General features: G+C 39.2%; 1 protein-coding gene across 1 annotated transcript in view; it reads left to right on the top strand.

Annotated features, from left to right (window-relative positions):
• GRIA4 (glutamate ionotropic receptor AMPA type subunit 4) overlaps positions 1 to 24,333 on the top strand; it is a 373,881-nt gene that overhangs the window by 337,308 nt on the left and 12,240 nt on the right. The window contains 1 exon segment of the mRNA XM_038536334.1: positions 22,953 to 23,067. Within this exon segment, the coding sequence (XP_038392262.1) occupies positions 22,953 to 23,067 (115 nt within the window).

Below are 24,333 nucleotides of genomic sequence, written 5' to 3'. Positions count from 1 at the left end.
GGGCGTAGTCCTCTGTAGGACAAATTAAGTTTCTTCTTCTTTTTTCCTTCTAACTTTGGAAGATTTCTTTAGGGCATATCTATACTTAAACTTGTATTCACAATTTCAATTCAATAATCAAAATCCATTTTAAAATATGATATTATCCTTAAGGAACCATTTTCTTCATTTTTCCTCATGTAAAATTTGGTGATTATTTTTACTACTCATCAGATTCATATAATTTACAAGATTTAGAAACGTGGTTTGCTGGATGTGGTGCATAAGAATGAAGTTGACACCCTGTTTTTTTTTTGGTGTGTTAGTAGTAGATGTCGATGTTAGCACTTGATGTGGACATTAACAAACTTAAAGAAAGTACAGAAGTTAAACTATTGGCTAATTATTCCTGATCAGAGCATTGTCCTGAAGTGAATCCAAATTTTTCACTTGTTTTGCCTTCTTCCTTGTTTTCCTCTGGAAATGAGTTGCATAGATTATGTCTTATTAGAGTGTCTTTTTTATTTTAATTAACGATTATGGAAGGGGCGATGTTAAATAAAGCATATGAAATATCTTTCATTTTTCTCTTTGGGGTTTTCTGGTATAGGGGGAAGGAAGGGGAAAAAGAATTAAAAGATAATAAAAGCTGCAGGTTAACGATTAGAGTTTATGTGTTTGAATTTTGTGATCGCGTCAATTAACAATATACAAAACAAGGCTTGGATGGACAGTCCGGGTTGGACATGGGAGTCAGAAAAACAAGCACAGAAGGGGGGAAAAACGGACGAAGGGGGGATAGCCAAAAAAAAAAAAAAGACCAATGATAAGGGGGAGGGGAAAGAGGAGGCAAGGGGAAAGAATGAAAAAACGGGAAGAGTGGACACGGCGGGGGGAAGCAAAAAGAGGGGAAAAAACGGGGAGAAAAGAAAGACTGAAAAAGACAGTGGGGCGTGAGAGTGGCCGGAGCAGTTCGTCAAGCAGAGCCAGAGACTCATGGCAATTCTTTACCCTACCAAGCTGGATAAGGAAATGGTAATTAAGAGAAAGGATCCACAAAAAATGAGCGCAGATTATAGCTGCCGATGTTTAACTTCATAGTTAGGAAACTCAAATATTCATTCTGTGAACATCTATGGGGGTTTTTACCACTATCACATATGCAATCTACCTCTCGTCAACTCAATCGAATAACATCATCAATCAGACACCCACACGTAAACAGGAGCACCAGTCGTCAAAGATAGAGATAAAACCAATCTTCCAACCATCTTCCCCCTCCCTACGAGATCTAAATTGCTCTACGTAGCATGGCCGTGAATGCACACTTATCATCGTGCCCCTGTGTTTCCGTGGCCCAGATGAGCGCTCGGTTTTTGCGGATGCTCTTTTGCGCGGCGGGTACATCCTATCCCAGTTCCTTAATGACAGAGTTTTTGGTAGGTCACATCAAGAATTAAGACCTCGCATGGTTGATGGTTCATACTCTCATGCATGTGACCGGTAGGCGTGCTGCTGAAGGCGTGGGTGGACGTAAAAACGACCCCGGCTAGAAGGACTAGGAGACCGCACGCGTTGTCTCCTGGGCGCCGACAGGGGGGCCACCATAGGGATAAGGCCAGAGTCACAACAGAATCTGGCCCATCCGATCTCAGATAGGGGCTGTGTGATAACAGGCGACCATGTCGCGACAGGGACAGGGGCCTACCATACACACCGGGAGAGTGACATCCTTCGGGGGGTGGGGGGCTGTAAAGGCACCCACATAGCTCACGGGGCAAGCCCCGGGGGGGCTCGACTCGAGGATTCAGGCGCGACTCAGCTCGTACAACACCAGGGACGAGGGAGCCGGGGGAAAGAGACCGGGACACAGGCCGTGAGATGATCCCTGAAGGGGGATGCAGGAGGGCGCAGTTCGATGGGGGGGTGTACGGCCACATCGGCGCGGGAAACGCCTGGAAAGCGGCGCAGGGCGGCCCAGCCGGGAATGGTGGGCCCTCGGTCCCCCGACCTCACGGGGGCGAGGGAAGAAAGAGAGAAGAATCTGATCTGATACATACAGAAGATGTGCAATAAGATATAGATGATATCTCACAAATCGTGATACGAATGAAAGAGACGCTAAGAAGAGACGAAGATAAGAAAGAACAAGTCACCCAGACGCGCTCATAGTCGTATGCACAACATAACAAGCTCAAAGATGAAGTGCGGGCATTGTGTGGGCGTGGTGGGTCGGTGCACATGGGCAGGTAGTGTCCTTGCGTCAGCAATTACATTGACACTTGGTGTGTGCCATGCTTCAGCTCAAGCCCTCTATATAAAAATAAGGCACAAGCAGGTCATTTGCCTCTCAGTATTTATAACGCAGTTCAGTCAATCAGTGCTGCCACTGGGGGGGGACACAACCTGAGGAGCAAGTGGGATAACACGGATCGTTAAGGGCGATGGCGCGTGCGGTCCACGCTGAAAAGGGGTGGTCGGAGGCGACAAGGCTGTTTGATTGCAGGATACAGTCTGTGTGACCCTGAGTAGTGCGTCGGTGACGCCTGTCACCATAAGGTCCCTAAGCCTAAACCTTGCTATATACACTATATATCGGTCATTATATTTCTCAACTTCATTGCTTTATGATATATTAATCTACTTTGGTGTTCACGGTAAGTTCCAGCTTGAAAGCTGGGGGACCGCAGACAAACACTGATATATTTTATATGGACGATTTAGCCTATTCCCTCAACAGGAGGTCTACAGTTGTTGTGTGCGCCTATTGATCAACCTGTGGTATCCAGCGCGACGGAGCGTGTCAAAAAAGTGTCATTCTCAACTAGACACACCAGTGACGCCTCGCAGTGCAATCCATGAAGACTCACGTCTTATATACTAATTTGTGTGAGACTGGCGTGATCTACACAGACAGTATGATGCACAAACCTTCAACATGCCTGATATACATATGATACTGGAACCGCACTAATCGCAAAAGAAATGACAGACCTCATGTGACTGGCGGCATAGACAGGGGGGGTGCTAGGAAAAGCCCTGAACCTCCAACTACTAGGGAGTATTGAAGTGTAACTAGGTAGTGCAGCCCACACAGGATACAGGCCCCTAAGAAGGACAATAAGTAGAAGCACACACGCAAACAGAAACGTAATAAGATTCAGGCCATAATAGGAACTCGGACCTTAGAACAGACACTCGGGACAATCTTCACGACCTAATTTGTTGATACAATTGCGACCCAGAGGGCGAAGGCTCCAAGAACCCAGCGGTAAACGACTGTGCAGTGTGGTACATGGCCGGCATCGAGACCGAGAGGCCAACATCACATGCCCAGGGTAGGCCTGCGACGGGTAGGCCGGGGGCGCAGATATCTGTAACCGTGCCATGACCAATGTTTGGTGTGCACGTGAACGCCGCAGCACCCACTGATGAGGTACACTACATAAAAAGCACAATGACCCACCCACGACACGAAAAAAAACAGAGAAAAAAACAAGAAAGCCAAGTACTCCAAATCAATTGTCTGGTCTTGAAAGTGTGTGGCACCTGAGAAGAGGGAGGGAGCGAAAAACGTTCTACGCGTCACACACTCATGCACTGGGAGGACAGACCAATCAGCACAGTAAGAGCTTCCAGAATCGGGCGATAGCAAGCCACAGCTCGGGGGGGAAGTGGAGGAAGAGGGGGTAGGAGAAAGAAGGTTGAAAAGGAGGTAACTCTAGTATAGATCAGTCGGTCATGGGCGCATGAGGTGGCGACGGTTGCGTTGCGGACACGGTCCCAATTGACGAGCAGTCAGATAAAAGGGGACAACAAATGATGCAAGCAGTGCAATGAAGGACCCTCTGTTTTTGAACCCCTGTTCTGTGGAGCTGGGTGCAAGCCACGTGTGGGTTCTCCAGAGCTAGCCTATAAACACCAGATCTTGGGTTTGGGCTGCCTACAGTTAAAGTCCTAGCCATAAGACAAACACCCTCACAAGAGAAATTGGCATATATGAAACTTGTCTCTGCTCTACTGACATAATGCATCTTCTGTTGCCCAGCTACAAGCTATTCTGTGGCTGCCTACCCAGGATAATAAAAAGAGACTGGTCTTATTATTTCTTCCCTATAAACCTCAGGCGAGGACTAGAGTTTTGTAGATAGCAATACCCTTGACACTGTACAAACAGGAACCGTCGTTAATTTATCCTTAAACACATCATGTCAATGATAGGTTTTTTTTTGTTGCTGTTAGTATTTTTTTTTACTTTTTGGTGCATTGCTTGTGTAGGAGGACTCTGTTCTCCAGACTACCTTCCTAAAGGAGGATATAAGGAAGATCAGCCCGGCTCTGTAGAGGATGGCTCATTAAAGTCTCCAGAGAGATCACAACTCCTATACTCTCCACAGTTTTCGATAGTGAACAAGAAGAAGAGCAATCTGTTGCCATGCTTACCAGATCCTACCCCTTACTGTCCAAGTCCTCTACCCTGAGATTGGGTGATGGTAGTGCACAAGAGATAAAGAGGAGGAGCTCTATACCTTGAAATAATAACAACATAAGAAATATTCAGATGTCATGTGGCACACATGGCACACAGGACTTTGAAGGGAGCCTAGTAATCAGATTTACCATGGAACTAGCCAAACATACCTCTAATAAACTAAAAATAAAGCTCAGTTTATTTGTGTGATATGTAATTTCTCCTAAATGTAGAATTCCTATTTTACTATACTAATTTTGATTGGCAGTTTTATAGCTAATGATAACATCTACTTAGTCATCATAATAATATGGTTTATCCATACAATGAAATGTTTCAGGCCGTAGCTATGGAAACCACCCATCCCTACCACACAACTTGAGCATTATTATCTTCCTTTTGTCCGTAAGATAATAGTCAGCCAGATAGGAGCTGTTTATATGATTCATACTTAAGAAAGGAAAACAAGCTTGGCAGTTATTTGGAATGAGCTGAGAGAAATTAAGAAAGACCCCTGGCTTAGAATATATGTTTTTAATTTAACTGGAAATAGGGAAGTACAGTTCACTTTACTTTAATGTTCATTACTACTCACCACCCCAAATTCAGTCTCTATAAACCTTGTTTTCAGAATGAAATAACATACATTTGAGATAAACTTTGGCCACAACACCATATCATACACATCCGGCAACACCTGATAGAAAATCACCATGTTACTCTCGCAAACCACCACCTGCCGCTGGCCCCAAGCCCTTGGAATTGCAGCCCTCGTATATATTATAAGGATATTTTTGTAACTAATAATCATACTAATAGAAGTTAGAAGACTCTTGTACATATTGTTTATCCTCTTAAATATCATAAAAGTCCATTTCATGGATGAACGTGTTTACCTTAAATGGACAGGTTTATGTACTCTCTGAAACCAAAAAACTGTTTGTTTGGGCTCATCCACAAAATATAAACACTTCCAAAACTTTATGAGACCACTCTCATAGTACACTCTCTGAGTATCACATGACTCACATGACTCAACAGTGAAGGAAAATTAGAGACATAAAACGATCCTAGCGTCAATTCTGCTTTTCAAAAGTTTATAATTCCAAGATGTGGGAGAAATCTATCATTTTAAAAACACCTAACCATGCAAGGTCCTATCACATCATGTTGAAATAAAGTAGACTTTACTTAGCTTACATTTTGGAAGGGGAGGAGACTTAGTAAGGAAACTGACACACAGATAATTCTTTACATAAATTAACTCAGTCTATTTTCTCGAAGCGTTCAATCTTTGGGAGTTAAATAAGAATTAAAATGGAGTCAAACAAATGTGACAGAAATAGTTCTCTACTTTCAGAAAAAAGGGGTGTATGGACCCCTCTCCACTGCATAGAACATAGTATAAACACTGTCAAGACCCACCCACAAAGCCTCTACTCTTATAGAATTCTGGTTGCTTCCTACTTGATGCTGACAGATTGCAGTTTCTGAACATCCTTTTTAAAATGGCAACAGGCCAGGATCCCCTTAGTAGCTAAGAGAAGCTCTCATCAGATACCCAGCCGCTCTTCTTCCATGTTTTCAGGTATTTGCAACTAAAATCACACACACGAAAAAACAGCATTGATCAGTGAATACAGCTGTTATAAGTGGCCTTAGCATGCAAACTAAATTTAAAAAAAAAAAAGGCATGAGAAATAGAAAAGTTAAAATGAAGCCAAATATCCAGAGCCCTAAGTCAGTATCCTAACCTTTGTCTTATATTTGAGGCTAGGAGGAGGTAAATAAAACACAACGGGATCCAAGAAGAGCTGACCTCAGATTATCTCCCAGAGTAAAAAGCAAAGAGCAAAGGCTAATGAAAAGCAACAAAAAATTTGCTTTCTCTTAAGTGATATAGCAAAGCATATAAAGCAAAGAATGAGTTGATATGTCATCTAATGTTCTTTTTAATTTGTTCACTTTTATGAGATGATGTTTAAGTTTGGTTTAATGATGGAACTCTAAAAATTACTGAGCAGTATATTTCTTGTGACACAGTAGTAGCAACAGTGCCACATGAGAGCTTTCAAGCCACTCCAACATGTCTATTTTTACTTGCTCCTTTTCACTCTCCTATGATGTCATTCTAGAAAAAAAAAAAAAAGAGCCTACAAATCGGAGACGTTATGTGACTTGCCCACAGTGCCACAGCTACTATTGGAACTGAGAGCTTCTGACTCTTTGCAGTGCTCTTACAGGGAAAGAACAAAAGAGAACTTTTTAACATAAATACAGTTTACTTTCAAAACTTACTAAATAGATTTTGTGATTCTTCCATGGTGCAGTTTCAACAACATCCATAATTTTAAAGCATATTGAGAATGCTCCTATAGAGCTCAAGAAACTGTTTATTATTAAAAAACTAATAAACTCTGGCTAAGTTGAAGAAATTACACAGGGATAGACTTCGGGTCAACATAAAGATTTTACAACAATTAAAACTGGTCCAAAAATGGAAGGAAATTGGCTAAGATCCCCAGCATCAGAGTTGCTCAAGTAGAAACAAGAGTTTCTTGAATCTCTTAGGGAGTATGCTAAGACAGTGACATCTGAGTCCCCTCTCCACTTGAGAGTCTAAGAATCAGTGTCTTGTTGTGGACTATCTTTAGCAAAACAACCAAAGAATTCTCTTACATCTCTTTGAAGTTGCAAACACTTATTAAGACCAGGAAGAAGAAATTCATTCCCAGAACCTCAAGACAAGCTGATCCGGTTCTGAAATTAAATAAGTCACTTCTTCAATAGATAGCTGCTTTTATCACATTCTGTCCACATTGTGAAATAGAAAGATATTTAAGGAAAGCATTTCTCTCTAAGAACCACAGAGCTAGAGATAGACACGTCTTGTATGCCTCTATATCCAGATATTTAAAATTACATACTGACGTCAAACTTCTGGGAAGGTACAAATCTGACAAAATTCGCTGGGTTGTAAAAGGGGGAATAAAATAGCAAGAGTGAGGCACCTGCAGGTAGAAGGGCTTGCTTTGATTATTTTAAGAACAAAATGTATGCTTCCCTGTCTAGATAGGAGAAAAACTGCTCCATGTAATATGGTATCCCATGGTGTCTCAATATAAAATACTTGAGAGGGTGATTTTTAAGGGCATCCCAATAACACCAGCAACTTCAGTCGCTACTTAATTTATTTTTCTTTTTGGCCTTCATCACATATAGCAATCAGTTTATGCTCTGAAATATGAAGACGGCACAGCCACTAGAATCCTATCCAATCCAGGACTGTCCCCACCGTTGTTCTTTCTTATTCGTAGACTTTCACATCATTTCAGAATATAAAGATATGTCCTTCAAAACTCTGTCATTTAAGTGACTTCCATGGATGAATGAATTAAGTGTTTTATAAAAAAAAAATCTTTTTTCATTTATAATACATCCTCACAATTTCCAACTGCATCATGACAGGAAAAAAAGGAAATTCTCTATTTCTGTAGATATTCTTCAGGATTTATAGAGTTTAGTGGATAAGGGGCTGGTTTGTCAAAATAGCCATTTGGTGAATATTCTTTAAAGATAATGAATGAAGTTACAGTTCCTAAGGAAGAACGTGAGGACAAACACATATACGTGTAGTTGGAAGCTTTACTACGCCATGTGTACATCATGTAATTTTGAGGTGATCCGAGCTCCTAGGGTGGTAGTGACAGACGTACAACATACAACCCTCCATACAGTGTTCTTTCCTTGCACATTTTCATAACGACCATTAGAGTAACGATTACCCCATCCTTCATGTTGACATCTCTGGAATATATTGTGACAACCCAAGTTTCCAAAGTACATCCATCTTCTCACCTGATCTCATTTTCCTTGATAAAGAATTTTAATAAGTTACCCAAAGTTAAATAACAATAGCACATGATCTTGTATGGGTTCAGGCTCATTCTCGGTCTCCACTTTCCTTCATGTCTCATGGAATTCAATCAATTGTCTGGTATTTGATCTTTTTTATGGGAGCCAGTCACTGAAATTATGCCAAAGGGTGATGAGGGACAGACTCTAAGCTCAATTAACTAGATGGTAGTCTCAAAAAACAAAGTCTAATAAGAAAAGATCATAGCAGACACCATGTAAAGGAAAAGGAAATAAATTTAACAACTCCTACATACCAAGCGCATGTGTATGAATATGTTTCCCCCAACAAATCCTTGGTGGTGTTACTGTCTTCACCTGGACACATGGTGCTGCTGAGGCTCAGGTGGAATAGGAGCGCATCATTGCCCCATTCCCAAACCCACGCTCCTTTCACATGCTGCCTTGTTTCTCTCCAGAGATACCACAAGCTCTACTTAGAGGTATACTAAGAAAGAAAATCCCATCTTTGGCCTACCTATGATTCCCTGTTTTGAAAAACATAGTTTCTGATATCTCATTTCCCCAACTTTCCTAACCCTCCCCCCTTTTATGACCCCTTAAGGGCTTTTTTTTTCATTTTCGTAATAATTCTTGTTAATACCAAATTTTGTACTGCCCCAAACATGGTGTTGGCATGTAGCCAACAGGGAAGTGAGTGGAGACACCACAGATGCCCATGATACACTTTCCATGATTCACTATAGCTGATGAAAATGACCCACGCCATGCGCTTGCATGAACCCCTCAGCTCTACGTCTGTCTTCAGTTCACTGCAGCTCTGACAAAATAGATAAGAGGAGAGAGTTTTGTCCCCCTTACACAGCAAATGTTACTCCCCTTTGGCTTAATCCTTACCATAAATTTTAAGCTCATTTCCATGAACGCCCCAGTATATCAGACAGTTGATAGTGTCTTGTGAGACCTGAGGAAAGGGTTGGCCAGAACTGAACTTGACTTTAATACAAGACCATGTTCTATTATTGTTTAACTTTGGGTATTTCTCCCCTAGGAGGAGGACAGAGGAGAACTAACCAGCTCCAGGACCAAGGTAAGAGGGGAGTTTTCTTTCAAAAGAATGGGTTCCATCCATTTGAAGGAAACCCCTCCCCCACCTATTTTTCAATCCCTTTTTCTTTGTACATTTATATTTTTTAACCCACGCCTTAGGAAACCAGCTTGCCACCTGTGAGTGATAGTTACGTGGACATCCCCTTACAAATGTTACAGCAAGAAAAAATAAAACCGTCCCAAAAGTCGTATCAGTTATATGCTAATGCATTATGTTTTCCATCATCATTAAATATCAGTGTCAGCCTTCCATTAAGGATCAATCTCCTGCACCAGCCTTAAGAAATTGCCATCAGCTGTTAATTTCTCCCTACATAGACTATGGATGGTGACTGATAATCAAACCATAATGGGTAATGGGGTTACAAATACATTAAAATTAAAATCTAGAGTGTTTCCATAGAAAATATATTATTCTTAAGCAATTTTTTATTAAAAATTGTTTTAATTAAAAGCAGCAGCTGATAGAATGTAAATGATAATTTGGAGTATGTGCAGGCTAGACTTTGGGTGCACAGCAGTACAGACTTGATGAGATGTTTAAGGTGCCATATGAAACCCAGAACAGAAAAATGAGGAAGCGGAGCTAATACTGGTCCTGAGCAGGGTTTCTCCACGTGTCAAGCGCCTTCTCAGGCACATTCATCTTCCAAGGGGTTTCCATTGCCACCTCTCACCTTCTGTGTTGGCTCTGGAAGTCCTCAGTATTCGCCCTGTGTCACATCGCTCCTTCCAGGGGAGAGAAATCCCAGGGCAAGAAACAAGTGAGAGAACCTAAAAGCATCCAGAACTTGAGATATTAGAAGAAAGTGGGGTGGGGTGGGGTCACGAAGCGACAGCTTCCAGACCCCCTGCAGCAACCCTTCTGTCATCCTTGCCCTCCAGGGAGACCGGGTCTTGTGGGACTCCGTCCGTTTTTAGCGAAGCTTGATCCTCAAGAAGAGAATCTTAGGAAGGAGAGGAAATGTGCAAAAAGAATGAGAATTCAGAAAAAAAAAAAAAAAATGAGACTTCAGGCCATTTGTTGCCAGTGTCTTTCAGAAACACAGTTCTGGTCATTTTGTTACAAGTACGTTTAGAATCACTTTCCAGTTGTATTGTCAGGGTTTTTTCACAAAAGAAAATAACTTCAGATGGATACGTTTTTGTTGGAGACTGTTGTGGTAGGAGCCGGACCCACAGCAGTCCTGCCATTAGGAAGGCCCATGAGTGGGACGCACAGGAAATAGAAACTTGATTTTAACAGCAACGTACACTCCTTTTGTATGTAATATTTGCCGTGGTCACGCAGTAGACACCTAGCAGTAGACTCTTAGCAGATCATGCATTTTGTCATCAGAAGTCAGATAGAAACCTAATTTTTAGGTTCCCATCCCTGACTCCCTTGGTTAAAAACACAGGATATGCGGGAGGCACATTATTCATTCCTGAATTTTAAGGTGCCAGATGGCTGGATTGCCTGAGCAGCCACACAGAGAAGGAGAAGCATCACAGTACTGTTCAGTGGACCATTTATGTACTAGAATGTGGTGTCCACACTGACATTAGTTCTGATTTGTTGTTTGATTGAATTTTATGAACTATTTCATGGCAGTCTCATTCAGGGAAGGAATTAGTGGTCATTCTGCAGTGACTTGGTTTTGTTAGGTAATTTGAACTTGAGATGAAACACCGTTTTTGTTTTTTTGCTGTGTCATGTTGCTCTGTAAAGTGAAAAATACTGAATCTCCTATTAATTGCATTCAATTTATTAGGTATATTAAAAGTAGTGAATGGAAGTGCCCAGGCTGGTAGCTTAAGAAGTACCCAAGTACTTCTGTCAAGGAGCAAGTAACTGAAAGGCGGCGTGCCATGCTCTAGTATTAACACCACTCTAAGCAAATGTTGGTGAAACTATTTTAAGAATTTAAACTTTTGGGTTTTTCTTCCCATTTAAATTGTTTAATAGAAACAAATGAGAGACTTTATTCTGTTTTGAAATATCGTTGTGAGCCCTGCTGCCCTCACAGATAAGAAGCTTTGTTTCACTTTGTACAGCATTAACTTAAAAGCTTTAAAGACACACTGACTTAGAATTCTTAAGTTTTGGTTATTTTCAGAGAACAGATGAGCCACCTGTGTTCTAGTTAGGAGGTTCACACAGCTTTCTTTTGAGTTCTCATTAGCTTAGAATCCCTTCTTCTAGAAGACCTGTTTTTATCACTCAGTTTCTTTTTCTATTTATGCTATTCTCGCACCTGACCAAAATCCAACCCAAAGGTTGGGTAGGCAAACAAGCAATTAAAAGACACTTTAAGTTCTATACAAATATTGGTCTACTGCAAAGGAACCTGACACCCTGGTGTCCAGGTAAAACAAAAATTGATCCTTTTATTTTTTCTGTTAAGAACTTGGTGGGAAATTCAACGTATTTATAGATAAAGATTCTCTAGACATATTTAGTGAATTAAGTATATATTTAAATACACAGCACAGTAAAATAAATTTTAATAAGGTTAAACCAGACAGAGTTAGCATTTAATATGCGGATGACAAATGTAATTATTTCTCTACTGTACCAAACTATAGTGTTCTCAGTAGTAAATTTAGTACCAGAAGAATTTTATAAAAGTGACATTTATTTGCTACATTTAAATAGGTTAGAACAAAAATGATTAAAAAGACCATTATGTGGGATTTTTAGAGTTTAGTTGCATCTGATTTCACCTAATGGTCACAACAAGCTTGTATCTGATTTATCAATTAGTATTTTTTTCCTTGCCCAGCTGCCGAAACTGAGCTGGTAATCCTTTTATTTTAACCATCTATAACCTCACTGAAATAGTATCTTAGATATTTTGTTTATACAATGGACAAAATGTTTGCCATTATTCAAAAAGAAGAGCTAGCATCATTTATTCTTCATGTCCCTCTTGTCAGTATTTAATAGATCGTTTGGGTGCCGTTTGCTTTGTTTCATTTTATTTCACTTTGCTTTAAAAACCCTCCTCACCAGTAGGTCTTCCCCAAATCCATCAGGTGGCATGGCTGAGGACTCCCTTTGATGGTTCAGCACCCTATTCTTTCATCTTGATGGGCTGCTTGAAAAGGAGCACCTTATGTTAATCACGAAGATTATCAATCCTCCACGTAGCTCACCCCCACTCCCCCCGCCCCGGTTCTCATAGTTTTTGCCCTGCCTTTTGGCTGAGAATAGTGTAAAATACCCTCAAACATAGTTGCTGTGCTCCACGAGGGAAGACTCCAAGTAAATGTGAGCATTCCAGACAATAGGTAATTTATAGAAGAAGGAGATAGGTCGAGTCTAGAGTACCTGGGAGAGACCTCATAAAAAAGTTTCAGATGTACCAGTTGATAACATTAGTTGAATGAGTAAGTCCATGAGTGATTATTGGAAAATAGTAAAGCCTGTAGAAAAGCTAAGGTGGGAAAAAAAAAAATTTCTGATGAAGGTTCTGTCATGAGATTGGAATCTATTGTGAATAGATTTTGGGACTCTAAGGAATCTAGCCTGGGGGAGGCAGAAAAGATCTCTTTGGGAATTGGGGGTGGTTAAGAGACTGGGCTTCTGAGTTAGAAGGATGCAGGTTCTAATCCTGCCTTTGCCATTGACCAGCCATGTGGATTCAATTAGGACTCCATGAGGACTCCATGAGAATGTGAAAAACTTGGGGCAACGCCTCAATCAAATATAATTAAATTTTAAGTATACATTAATATACATTAGTTGAACTGTCAGGAAAACTAGAATAGAGTCATATCTTGGACTCAGTCAGGAGTCCCAAAGGTGTTTGACAAAGTGATGTAAACAGGCAGAGAAGTGTGGCCATACTCTGGGTAGCTGTGAACAGATTGTGAGTCAGTGGATCTTGTCTCAGGTGATAAAGGCTTTGACTCAGGTGTTACCTATATAATGGAAATGCACATATAAATTTGAGAGAGCCATTTTCAGAAAAAAAAAAAAGTTCTCAATGGCTACCTGGCTATAGGAAAGGAGTGGAAATGAAAATTCGAAGACAAGATTGAGTTTCTGTGGTTGGGCTTTATTATTTGTATTTAGATTTCTACTTTTTCTGTGAAACATTTTCTGATCCATTATACTGAAGCTTCTTTCTGATAACATTCTTGGGATTCAACATTTCCTGTCCTAAAAGATCAGAACTAGAGACCTAGTATGTGTCAAAATAGACCTATCTAATTCCAACCTTGGGAACGAACAGTATCAGTATCCAATCAAATCAAGTCAATGTAAAGTTTATTGGTATGGCTTTTTAAGGAAAGTTATCTACTGTTCTTCCTTCTTGAATATTTAGGGGGGGATCCATTTCAAGTGATAAGACCACATGCCTCTGAAGTCTTGCCTCAGCTCAAGAAGTATTTTAGCCAGAGGAGACAGGGGATATATCAGGCAAAGCTTAATCAGGGATCACCCCCAGGAAGCCTGACAAAGAGGAAAAGAAAATCCCCCTTGGAGAGCCGTAGAAGGGATGAATACATAGTGTAGCTATCCAGGAAAGGGTACCCACAGAAAGCAAAATTATCCCAGTCCTGTGGGAAAGAGCACTGGCAGGAGGCAGAGACCTGCATCTCAGCTGGGACTTGGAGAGCAAGCCCACCTAACCTTCCTTCGACCTGAATGACCACAACCATCAGATGAGGAGGATTGAGACAACCTCTGATCCCCATTTTGATGCCAAGATTCTAGTTCTTTAAGGCAACTGATGGACATTTTTAACAATCAGCAAAGGAAGGAAAAAGGAAACACTATTGGTTAGACTTTTGGAAATTAAATAAAGGAAATAAGGAGAGTGGTCTAAGATAGAGGAATCCAAAGTCAGGGACACAATAGAGGTCACCCAACAAGTCTGCATGAAGGGCATCTGCATGAGAAACCAAGTACTGCTGAGCAGCACACATACACACAGTGAATGGTGGCAACCACCAGCTCTTGTATTTCGGAAATTTTACTTGAGCATAGTAACAATCACAACAAGAGTGATGTGCAGAGGTGACCTGAATCACTTCAAATCTATAGGTAGCTATGGTCCCATCTTGAAACAAAGCCCTCTTTTATATGATTCCATCACAGAAAATGATAATAAAAATGGGGTGGCTTGGGGTGAGGACTGTACCTCATATCATCTCAAACAGCACCCCAAGGCCACCACAAGTGGTGGTAAAATAAAATTTACATGATTTAATATGAATAATGCATATTTTCTCAATATTATGTAAGGGTAACCAAAAGTATCTTTCAACAGTTTTTGTTTTTAATTTTTATTAATGTAACATACAGTCTTTTAAAAAAAGTCCTGGGGGCCTCTGGGGGCTCAGCTGGTTGAGCATCTGACTCTTGATCCAGTTCAGGTCCTGATCTAAGGGTTGAGACTTCAAGCCTTGCATTGGGCTCCAAGCTGGATGTGGAGCCTACTTTAAAGATTTTTTTAAAAAGCAAAAACAATGCCATGCACGTGATGTGCTTGCAGAGTGATCACAGATTGAGGCTAGTACCTTGGAAGTTTATTCCCACCAAATCATAGTCTTAAAACTGCCTCTCTATGAAAATTCTGGAGCAACTATTGGCTATAGAAATATTTGTATTTCCCTTCCATTAATAGACATAAGTGAAAATGGTCATTAATTAATTTTAAAATAAGTGTTCCTAGAATCTGGAAGAGATTTTTTTTTATCTGTATTCATGATTGTCTTTCTAAGTTTTGTGGATCCCCTGAAATCATTATCCCCATCTATCCATAGTTTTTAAGGGCTTCTAAAAGAGTTGCCTAGTGCAAAAGAGGATAGAAAATTCTGCTCTGTGACCTAAAATTGACAGAATCATGAAACTAAACTTCATGAAGTAATTGTAAGGATTACTTTTTTTAAAAAAGTTTAACACTAAAAACAATTAAATTTTTCATTTATCACAACCTCTACCTAGTATTCTAAATCACTGGCAGACATCCTCACAAAAATCAGAGTATTTCTTCAAAGAATCACATTCCTCAGACCTAGGCCTCCAATAACAATTAGTCATACAAATTTCAAAGAACACACACTTTAGGGACACCTGGGTGGCTCAGTTGGTTAAGCATCTGCCTTTGGCTCAGGTCGTGATCTCAGGGTCCTGGGATCAAGTCCCAAGTCAGGCTCCCTGCTCAGTGGGGAGTCTGCTTCTCCCCTTCCTTCTGCCCCTCCTCCATATTCTCTCTCCCTCTCTCCCTCTCCCCCTCTCAAATAAATAAAATCTTAAAAGAACACACACTTTAGAGATAATTTCTGGATTCTAACTCTGTTTCTACACAATTTATGTAGCTGTCTTTGACTCACTTGGTGTATGAAATACAAAGGACTTTATACACTAAGTTAATTGCATATATGTCATCCAAAATCCAAAACAGACAATAAGCCCTTCCTTATCAAGGTGGCTTTCAAATGCTCATTATACATGTTGGGTCTGAATTGTCTTTCCACCGGAAAAAAGAATTTTCCCTCCTAATTTCAAGATCAAATTATCAATTGGTAATGTCATTTCTGTGCAAGTCTTACCTGTCATTCGGTAAGCAAACTGGAATTAAAACTTAGTATCTTTTCTAAAAACATTTGCATATACAGAGCAATTTAGCCCAAATCCTGCCTTTGGAAGGAAATGCACAGGTCCAATGAAGCAAAAAGCCTTGTGCTTGTTTACTGGAAGGGATAATTTGGGAAGAAAACTCAGAGCACAAGTTAAATCAAAGACAGTGTGGCATTTATAATTCTGAGAACCAGTTACTCTTCTAGGCCTTAAACAGCTGATCAAGGGTAGAACTTGACGGGATGAACATTGGGTGTTATGCTATATATTGGCAAATTGAACTCCAATAAAGATACAAAAAAAAAAGGTAGAACTGTGGATGCAAATGCTTTTCCTTAAGATAAGATTTTCACCTCCTTATCATTTGACAGCCTATTGATTTTTAGTTATTTTCTTGATAAATATTTTCAGATATTTATTTATTTTCTTTCTAACTAATTCTTAGTTATTAATGGACTTTCTACAAAATTCTGAGGTTGTTGTAAATTCTCAGTGTCATGGCTAATTTCCTCCAAATACCTTTATTTGGGGGTACATCATTGATTAAATGCAAAAGTAAAACCCTATATGGTCCATACTCCCCCCTTCTATCTCCTTTTGATCCGTTAGGGTAGGCTTTCGTGTATGAACCCTTGTGACAATGGTGGCAATGCCAGTATGTAAATAAGAGAACCAGTAGTCTGTGCAGAGTTGGTTATTATCCATTTTTCATGAAATTACTATTTTCTTAGTAGAATGGTTCTAGAAATGTTTCTGTATGTACTTATGTGCTGTAACAAAGTTTAAATCAAATGAGTTTCCAATCTGGAATTTTAGTTTAATTTCAAAAAAAGGGATATAGTCAATATGTGGTATGATGAAAGATTTTTTTTTAATTGCGTTTTTTTTTTTAATCCTGCAAAAAATGAGGACTTTTTTTCCTCTACTGTTTGGGGAGAAATGTAGTTGCCAGCCATGAAAACTCTTTTCCTAAAAAACAGAAGTATATACATATTTTTTCTTTTTAATGGTCCACTTAGCAGGACTCAAGTCTACTCATCATCACATTCATTTAATTCAGCCTAAGGGGAAAAGCTCACCTTGTCTATGTAAATATGTGTGAAGCAGCAAATCTTCTCTCCAGGCCACTGAGAGTTCTATTAACCACCTGCAGACCCTGTCTGACAGGGCAGGCCCACTAGTTGATGCATTACTCAGACTCCTCTGCCTGACCTGTTCCCTTCAAATAAGGCAGAACCTTTGTAAAAGCAAGTACATCATCACACATCACTGGGAGCAAGGAATGCTTTCCTGGCATCCTTAAGAGTAATTCCTAAATTCTACCTCTTCCTCATTTCTTTGTTTGTCTGGTTGGGTTGTTTTTTTTGTTTTTTTGTTTTTTTTTTTATCCAAAATACAATATATGTTGGTTTAAATAAAACAATTCTTTTAGGCATTATAAAATAATTAAAATTATAAAAATAATTGAAGTTTTTTTTGTTTTTACTGATTATTAAAGTATCACTTATTGTAGAAAATTTTGGATAGGTGGGAAGGCATAAAAAGCAAAATACAGTCCAAACTAATCATAATCTCTATGTCCAGAGATAGCTCTGTGTTGTATGTTTTTCCAATATTTTTAAATTAATGTGTCTCCCTCTCTATATATATTTTTATTCTTGAAATCATAGTGAATATACAAATTTGCTTCTTTTTTTCACTTAACATTATACTATAATCATTTTTGCTTGACATTAAAAACTTTGGTCATAAAACGTTCAGCATACAAAGTACTGGTGCTTATCAATACCATCACCTCAGGAACTTTGTAAACATATAGACACACTTCCACTGATTCAGAGGAACCTGACGGCAGCAACATCGGGCCTGAGCATCTGTATTTGTGATGGTGGTTCTATATGCAAATCAGGCTTGAAAACAACTGCTGCCCCCCCCCCACCCCCCCATCCCCGTCCATTTCATTCTCCCCTTCTGGTGGGCATGTAAATGGTCTGCCATGTATGCTATAGAAATAAACTATGAGGTTCATTCAGTTACTCCCATTAGCATCATTGATTAACTATTAGAACTGATTTCTCAAACGAGAATTATTATTAACCAGTAATATTAATATTAGTCATTGGTATCATTATCAACACTGTCAGTAATTTCCAAGAACAAGAACTGTGTTTAACCTTTTGTTGTGTGAAGTCCTCTTACTTCTTTTTTAGTTCTTCATTCAATCACCAGTGGATGAGGACGCATATGTTCATATGTTATTCAGTCCCTGACTATATTGAACATTGTCTTTACTTTTGTCTTTCACAACATGAGTGGCAGAGAATTGAATCAGCATTGTTTTAATTCACATTAGTTTAATTCCGAGCCAAGTTGAATTATTTTTGTATGACTTTTAGGTCTTTCTGTGTAAATCATCTATCAACAGGCTTTGTGGCTTTTAAAGGGATTTTCTCATCTGTTGACACAGTGTCTCATGATTCACACAATTTTTAAGTTTTTAAAAAATATGTTAGGATTTATTGGGGACTAGGAGAATAATTTCCTAACATCATTCAGGTACTATTCTGGATATTTGAACACCATGTTTAGGGGCTCCTGGATGGCTCAGTCAATAGAGCTTGTGACTCTTGATCTCAGGGTTGTAAATTCAAACCTCACATTGAGTGTAAGGATTACTTAAAATCTTTTAAAACACACACACACACACACACACACACACACACATATATATATAGAGAGAGAGAGAGAGAGAGCTAGAGAGAGAATGAGAGAGACTTTAGAATGAAGAGAGCATTCCAGTTGAGAAAGCACAAGCCTAAAAGTGATGAGACTTTCTCATGTGTATATAACTAATGGATCCTTTCCTATAAGGATAATAAAGCAGTAGCAAAATCACACAGTAAGTTAAGATAAACTGTACCAGGTCCATACAGTATTGAATCCCGGCCAACAATGAAATAGTCATCCTGTTAAGTAAAATGGTATTTTATTTTTTTAAAGATTTTATTTATTTATTCATAAGAGACAGAGAGGCAGAGAGACACAGGCAGAGGGAGAAGCAGGCTCCATGCAGGGAGCCCAATGTGGGACTTGATCCGAGGACTCTGGGATCACGCCCTGAGCCAAAGGCAGATGCTCAGCCACTGAGCCACCCAGGCATCCTGGGATTAAGTTTGTTTTAATCAGACTAAACAGGATATTACAAATTATTTGTTCTATGAACTACATACATCCTAAATATTCTGTGTGCAGATGTTAACTCAGTGTAGGGCTGGTATATCAGTCCTTTATAATAATATTCTCAAACCCAGGAAATCATAAAAATACTAAACTCAAACTTAAAATGTTCCTTATAATGTAGATATTTGTTATGTGTAAATTTTAAAACCTTACCAACAGAAAAATTACAAGTAATATGGTCCAGAAGTAAATATAATGAGTAAGGCATAAATTAAGCATAAAAGCATATCCAAACATAGAATTGAATGATGAGTTACATATGAAAGGGTGGAAGAAATCAATGACTTAGTCTGAATTAAGATGCTTTTAACAAGAAAGTCTTTGCATTAGATGAATTTATCCAATATCCATAAATGGGAGATGTTTAGCTCTGCCACTTCCAGTTCTAGAGCTTTTGTTATGTGTGATCTTTCAACAGGAGCCTCACTAACAAAAATGGGTCCCAGGAGCTAGCACAGTGAGGTATGGATTTTCATAATCCCAAGCTTAATCGAAGGAAATTTCAGGTATGACAACCTCGGGTAGGTTTCCTGAGGTCCCAGAATTTGACTCGATGAGCATCTTCCTTCCACCCACGTCAAGATCCCTGCCATCTCACTACTATTAAAAAGGAAACTTGAAGAAGGTTTTTTTCTTACCTAGAATTCCCCAAAGGTACAAATGGCAAAGGCAAGAAATAAGTTATTGGAGTCCTACCTCGGTCTATTAAAGGTCATTGTCACCACACCTGAGCTCATAACTGTGGTTCGCCCTCATCCAGCAAAGGTGTAGTCATTTACCGTTTCTTCCTCTCCTTCCATTTTTAAATGAAAACAATCCACTCAATGGAGTTTATCTGTAAAAGCTGCATTTCATAGAATAAAAGGAATAATTAATGTAGGGAATCAGCATATTTTTATTCTCCCTTATCCTCTTGGCTGACCATTTTTTAGGCTTCTCTGATGTTTAATCAGAACCAGAATATCCTTCATTAATCCATGTTTCTGACATCGATTGTGAGATCTATGTCTGAAATGTGTGAAGGGGATTGCAAAGCAACAATAAAACGTTCTGTAGCAAGGACCTGCCTGCTCCATCCCTCATTTACCCCATACTTAGGACTTCCTTAAGCTTGCTTACAATGACTCCTTCATGGTTCCTTTTTCTCTTGCCTTTTTTAAAAAAAAAGAATACTTTCAAATCTATTCTAGCAAAATGAGTGAAGTAACTTTGTGTATTTGTTAAAGTCACTTGATGATTCTTATTTTTAATAACGTGAAAGCAATGGGTTTCATAAAATAGAGCAGATGTTCACATGTGGTTTATGCTGCAGTTGAAATGGCAATCTATGGAGGCTGCTAGACCTGATTAGATAGAGAAATTACATCTGTAGTCAGACTATTGTAGAAAACAGACAGGTTTAACATGCAAAAAAATCTTGAATACCTGAAGACTCTTTCTGAATATTGATTACAAGTGCCGTCCATGCATCATTGAGAAAAGTAAATTTACATATAATAGTATCGAGTGGACTTTATCAAGGGGCCACATTTTTCTGGAAGGAAAACATGATTAATTATGATCTGGGCAGTGACTTACCTACTGGTCATGTGTATTGTATGAACCAAATATTGATGTATACACACACACACATACAGATAGCAGTGTGAAACTAAACTGTTTTTACATGGCCTATTAGATGGTATTAGAAAGACAATGTCTTAGAATAATTTTGTAGAAAGCTTTATTCCAAACAGTTTTCTCAACCTGAAGCTTTTTTTCCTTATCCATTCCTTTATTTTGCCTTTTGTTTTCTCCTGTGCTGTGGAACTGTCTTTGGATATGGCTAATAACCCTGTTAAATAACCCTCTCATGAAATGATTTCAGTTTTATCAAAGGAATGGTCTAAACCAACACATGAAACTATTGGGATACCACTTCATTAAAACGGATCTAATATGAATATTTTAGGCTAAAATAAAGTGGATTATAAAAATAATTTTCTCCAAAATAAAAAATTTTAGTAGTTCAGTTTAAATCACAGAAAGACAAATTTAGTTGTAGACGCAAGATAAATTAAAACAATTTTCTCCCAACAGCATTTTTTTTAAAGGTCTCTCTTCACTGAATACTCATTCATTCTTATATTTCAGTCTGCTCCTTTGGGTGATTAAAGCAATCACCCAAATTCACTTTAGGAAATATATTCACTTTAGGAAGTATATTATTTTATGCCACTAATGTGGTACTTGGGAAGGTAGGAGCAGCTGATAATATAATTGACATTTCATAAATGGCAGTCTAAAAAAAAAAAAAAACAAAAAAAATTTAAAAAAAATAAATGGCAATCTAACTCTAAGAAGAGCTAACACTCTGAAAGCATATGGTTTACTTGTGGGAAATGTTTATTCTCCAAGTGGACCAGACATCACAAAACTGGAAAATGAACATTGTGTGTGTGAAATATTATAAACACATTTTAAGAAAATAAGTACTTCAATAGGCTGATTGGTGAAATATGTAACACTTTTTACCAGTCAACAAAGTGATATTTCACTTGCAAATCAGTTTTCAAGTGCTACTCATTAATATGAGGTTGTTTTGTTTTGTTTTTATTTACAATTCATTTGGCATGAAGTAATCACCAACTCGGTATTTATTGAATAGCATATCCCAAATTCTCAGTATGGAAGCCACTCCCTGGCTTTAACAGAAATTTCATGAAATGCTGGGAAAACCTCTTGAAAGAGATAATGGCTCGTTTAAACATTTTTACTTGAAAGCAAGTAGGAAACCAAATACTTGGCAGGCGAAAGCCCATGACACATTTTTTAATCCTTTTCATTAGAATCTGCTCCCTCATTTCCCAACAAAGATACACATGGCGGCCATCGGATCTCCAGGGTCTGTTTGCAAAGTCCCTACCATGTGCAGCCTGGTTTCCTGGGGTTTAATTACTCAATTTCAACAAATTGGCCATGCCCTCCTAGTTTCCAGATAGCATCCAAAGCCTTCAAAAATGAACACAAAATTCAAATATAAGAATTTCCCCAAGGGCTGCTACTTTCTTTCTCTTGACTATCCCGTGGCCACTAGCGCAGGAAACCAAACCAAACCAAACATGCAAATCCTAGATTCTGAGACCAGTGAAATCGAATAGATTAAAAAGTGAAACTCACGCAAACAATAAAGGGAATAATAATTAAGCCATACTCTTTGTTGTCAGGAACCCACTTGGCAAAAATGAATGGCTGCCTCTTTGGTTTGTCAATGCCCTTAGATTTTTCCTTCTGGGAATGCATTTTCATTTTGATCTCTTTTCGGCTGTTGACATCCTTGGAGGCAAAGGAAGTCAAGCTGTTGACATCCTTGGAGGCAAAGGAAGTCAAGGCACAATTCTTTCTCCATTCCCAGTAAATGCCAAGTTTATTGCTGTTTTCCAAAGGAAAAAAATCCATGTCATTGGTTGATGACAGCATCAGGTTTTTGTCAATAAATGAACTCTGAGAGTGAACAGCACCAAATGCTTCATGTTTAATACCTTTTGAAATTAATTACTATTGCCTTTGGTTTGGACTCTGGTGGACAAGGGGCTGCAGGACAGCAAAATGAGAGGTTTATTTAGCATCTGGGAGAAGCTTAAAAAACAGCTTAAGTCCTCATTCCTTCTAACATCTTAACAGCTGTGCAGTTTCTTACAAATTATGTTTTATCGTTTCAAGAAATGCTGTTAACCTCGCAGTTTTAAAACTGAATGAACAAGGCCTCTTGGACAAATTGAAAAACAAATGGTGGTACGACAAAGGAGAATGTGGCAGCGGGGGAGGTGACTCCAAGGTCAGCCTCAATGTCACCAAAAGCGGGTAAACAGTATGTATAGTAATAGGTGCATCTGCTGGGAGATACAGTTTGGGCCTCCTGACACCACCAGAATTGCCAGTCTAGTCCCTTCAAAATGGAAGTATGCAATTACTGTCAAAGCAAAAATATTTGCAACTGTTACCAATCTGGGGATACACGAACCAACCTAATCATAATAGTCCCAGCACATCTCTCTCTGGCTTTGAAGAGCTTGTAGTTCTTGGGAAACAGTGGTCCCAAGAACCTTGCTGTCAAATGCGGGAAGGGACCGAGGTTTTTGAAAGAGCAATTTAGAGAAGTGAGGAGGGAGGACACTGAGGGTAAGTCTGTCTACTTTTGTTCACCAGTACATAGCTAGGATGTCCACAAAGTGCTTTTAAGTAACAACAATGACTTGGCTCCACCTGGACCTTTCTAGAATACCTTCCAGAAAGGCATTTCTCCACCCAGAACCCTCAGGCTTCCATTAAATATCAAGTTAAATAATAAATCAAAGATAGTCATGTGAACTACACATTTTTTGCCTTCCATAAATGAATCAAATCCCAAAATGATCATACTATAAAAAGAAGACCTGTTCAGCTCTATTCTCCCTACATCCATGTCCTATTTCCAGCTTCATAAGATAATGTGGGGTTTTTCTTTCTAAGCAGCTTCTAAAGGAAAAGTATACAATTAACGAAATAATCAACTCATGTCCCAGAACCCTTCTTCACTGTGTATGGACTTCAGGAAAACTCAGAGGTGGGAATATTCCAACTGAATTTTCTTTTCTTCCATACCTTTCAACTGGCATGAAAGAATATTGAAATTTTAAAAGTATGCACTCTTGTCTTTCTTTTAAAATCTAGAGAATTGCCTAAAACTGCTAGTCTTCAGTATCTTGAGTAGGCTAGAAATTCCCTCCCGTGGCCACCCACCCCACAGAACCGTGCCCTGTTCTTAGAGAGCACCCAATGGGATGGCGGCTAACCTCACTCTTTTCCAATGGCACTAACTTCCCCTCCTTCCCCATCTAGAGAGACGTTCAAGTGCAGCTCCTTTGTCTATGCCCATCTAATTACCAGAACCTAATGGAGGAAGAGGAGGATAAGCTTTGGCAAGGGAATATTCTAGCCAAGGAGAGGCCTGACAAAGGAGACACGGAATCACATGATCTCCCATCCCCTGGTCCTGGGAAAGTATCATTCTGGAGAGAAAGAGCACAGAGAGAGGAGAATCGTGGGGGTTCCTTTGGGAGGG

The sequence above is a fragment of the Canis lupus genome, chromosome 5, assembly GCF_011100685.1.
Source record: "Canis lupus familiaris isolate Mischka breed German Shepherd chromosome 5, alternate assembly UU_Cfam_GSD_1.0, whole genome shotgun sequence".
In the NCBI taxonomy this organism is placed as follows: Eukaryota; Metazoa; Chordata; class Mammalia; order Carnivora; family Canidae; genus Canis; species Canis lupus.
The sequence above is the reverse complement of the archived record's forward strand: the minus strand, read 5'-3'. Positions and strand labels throughout refer to the sequence as shown.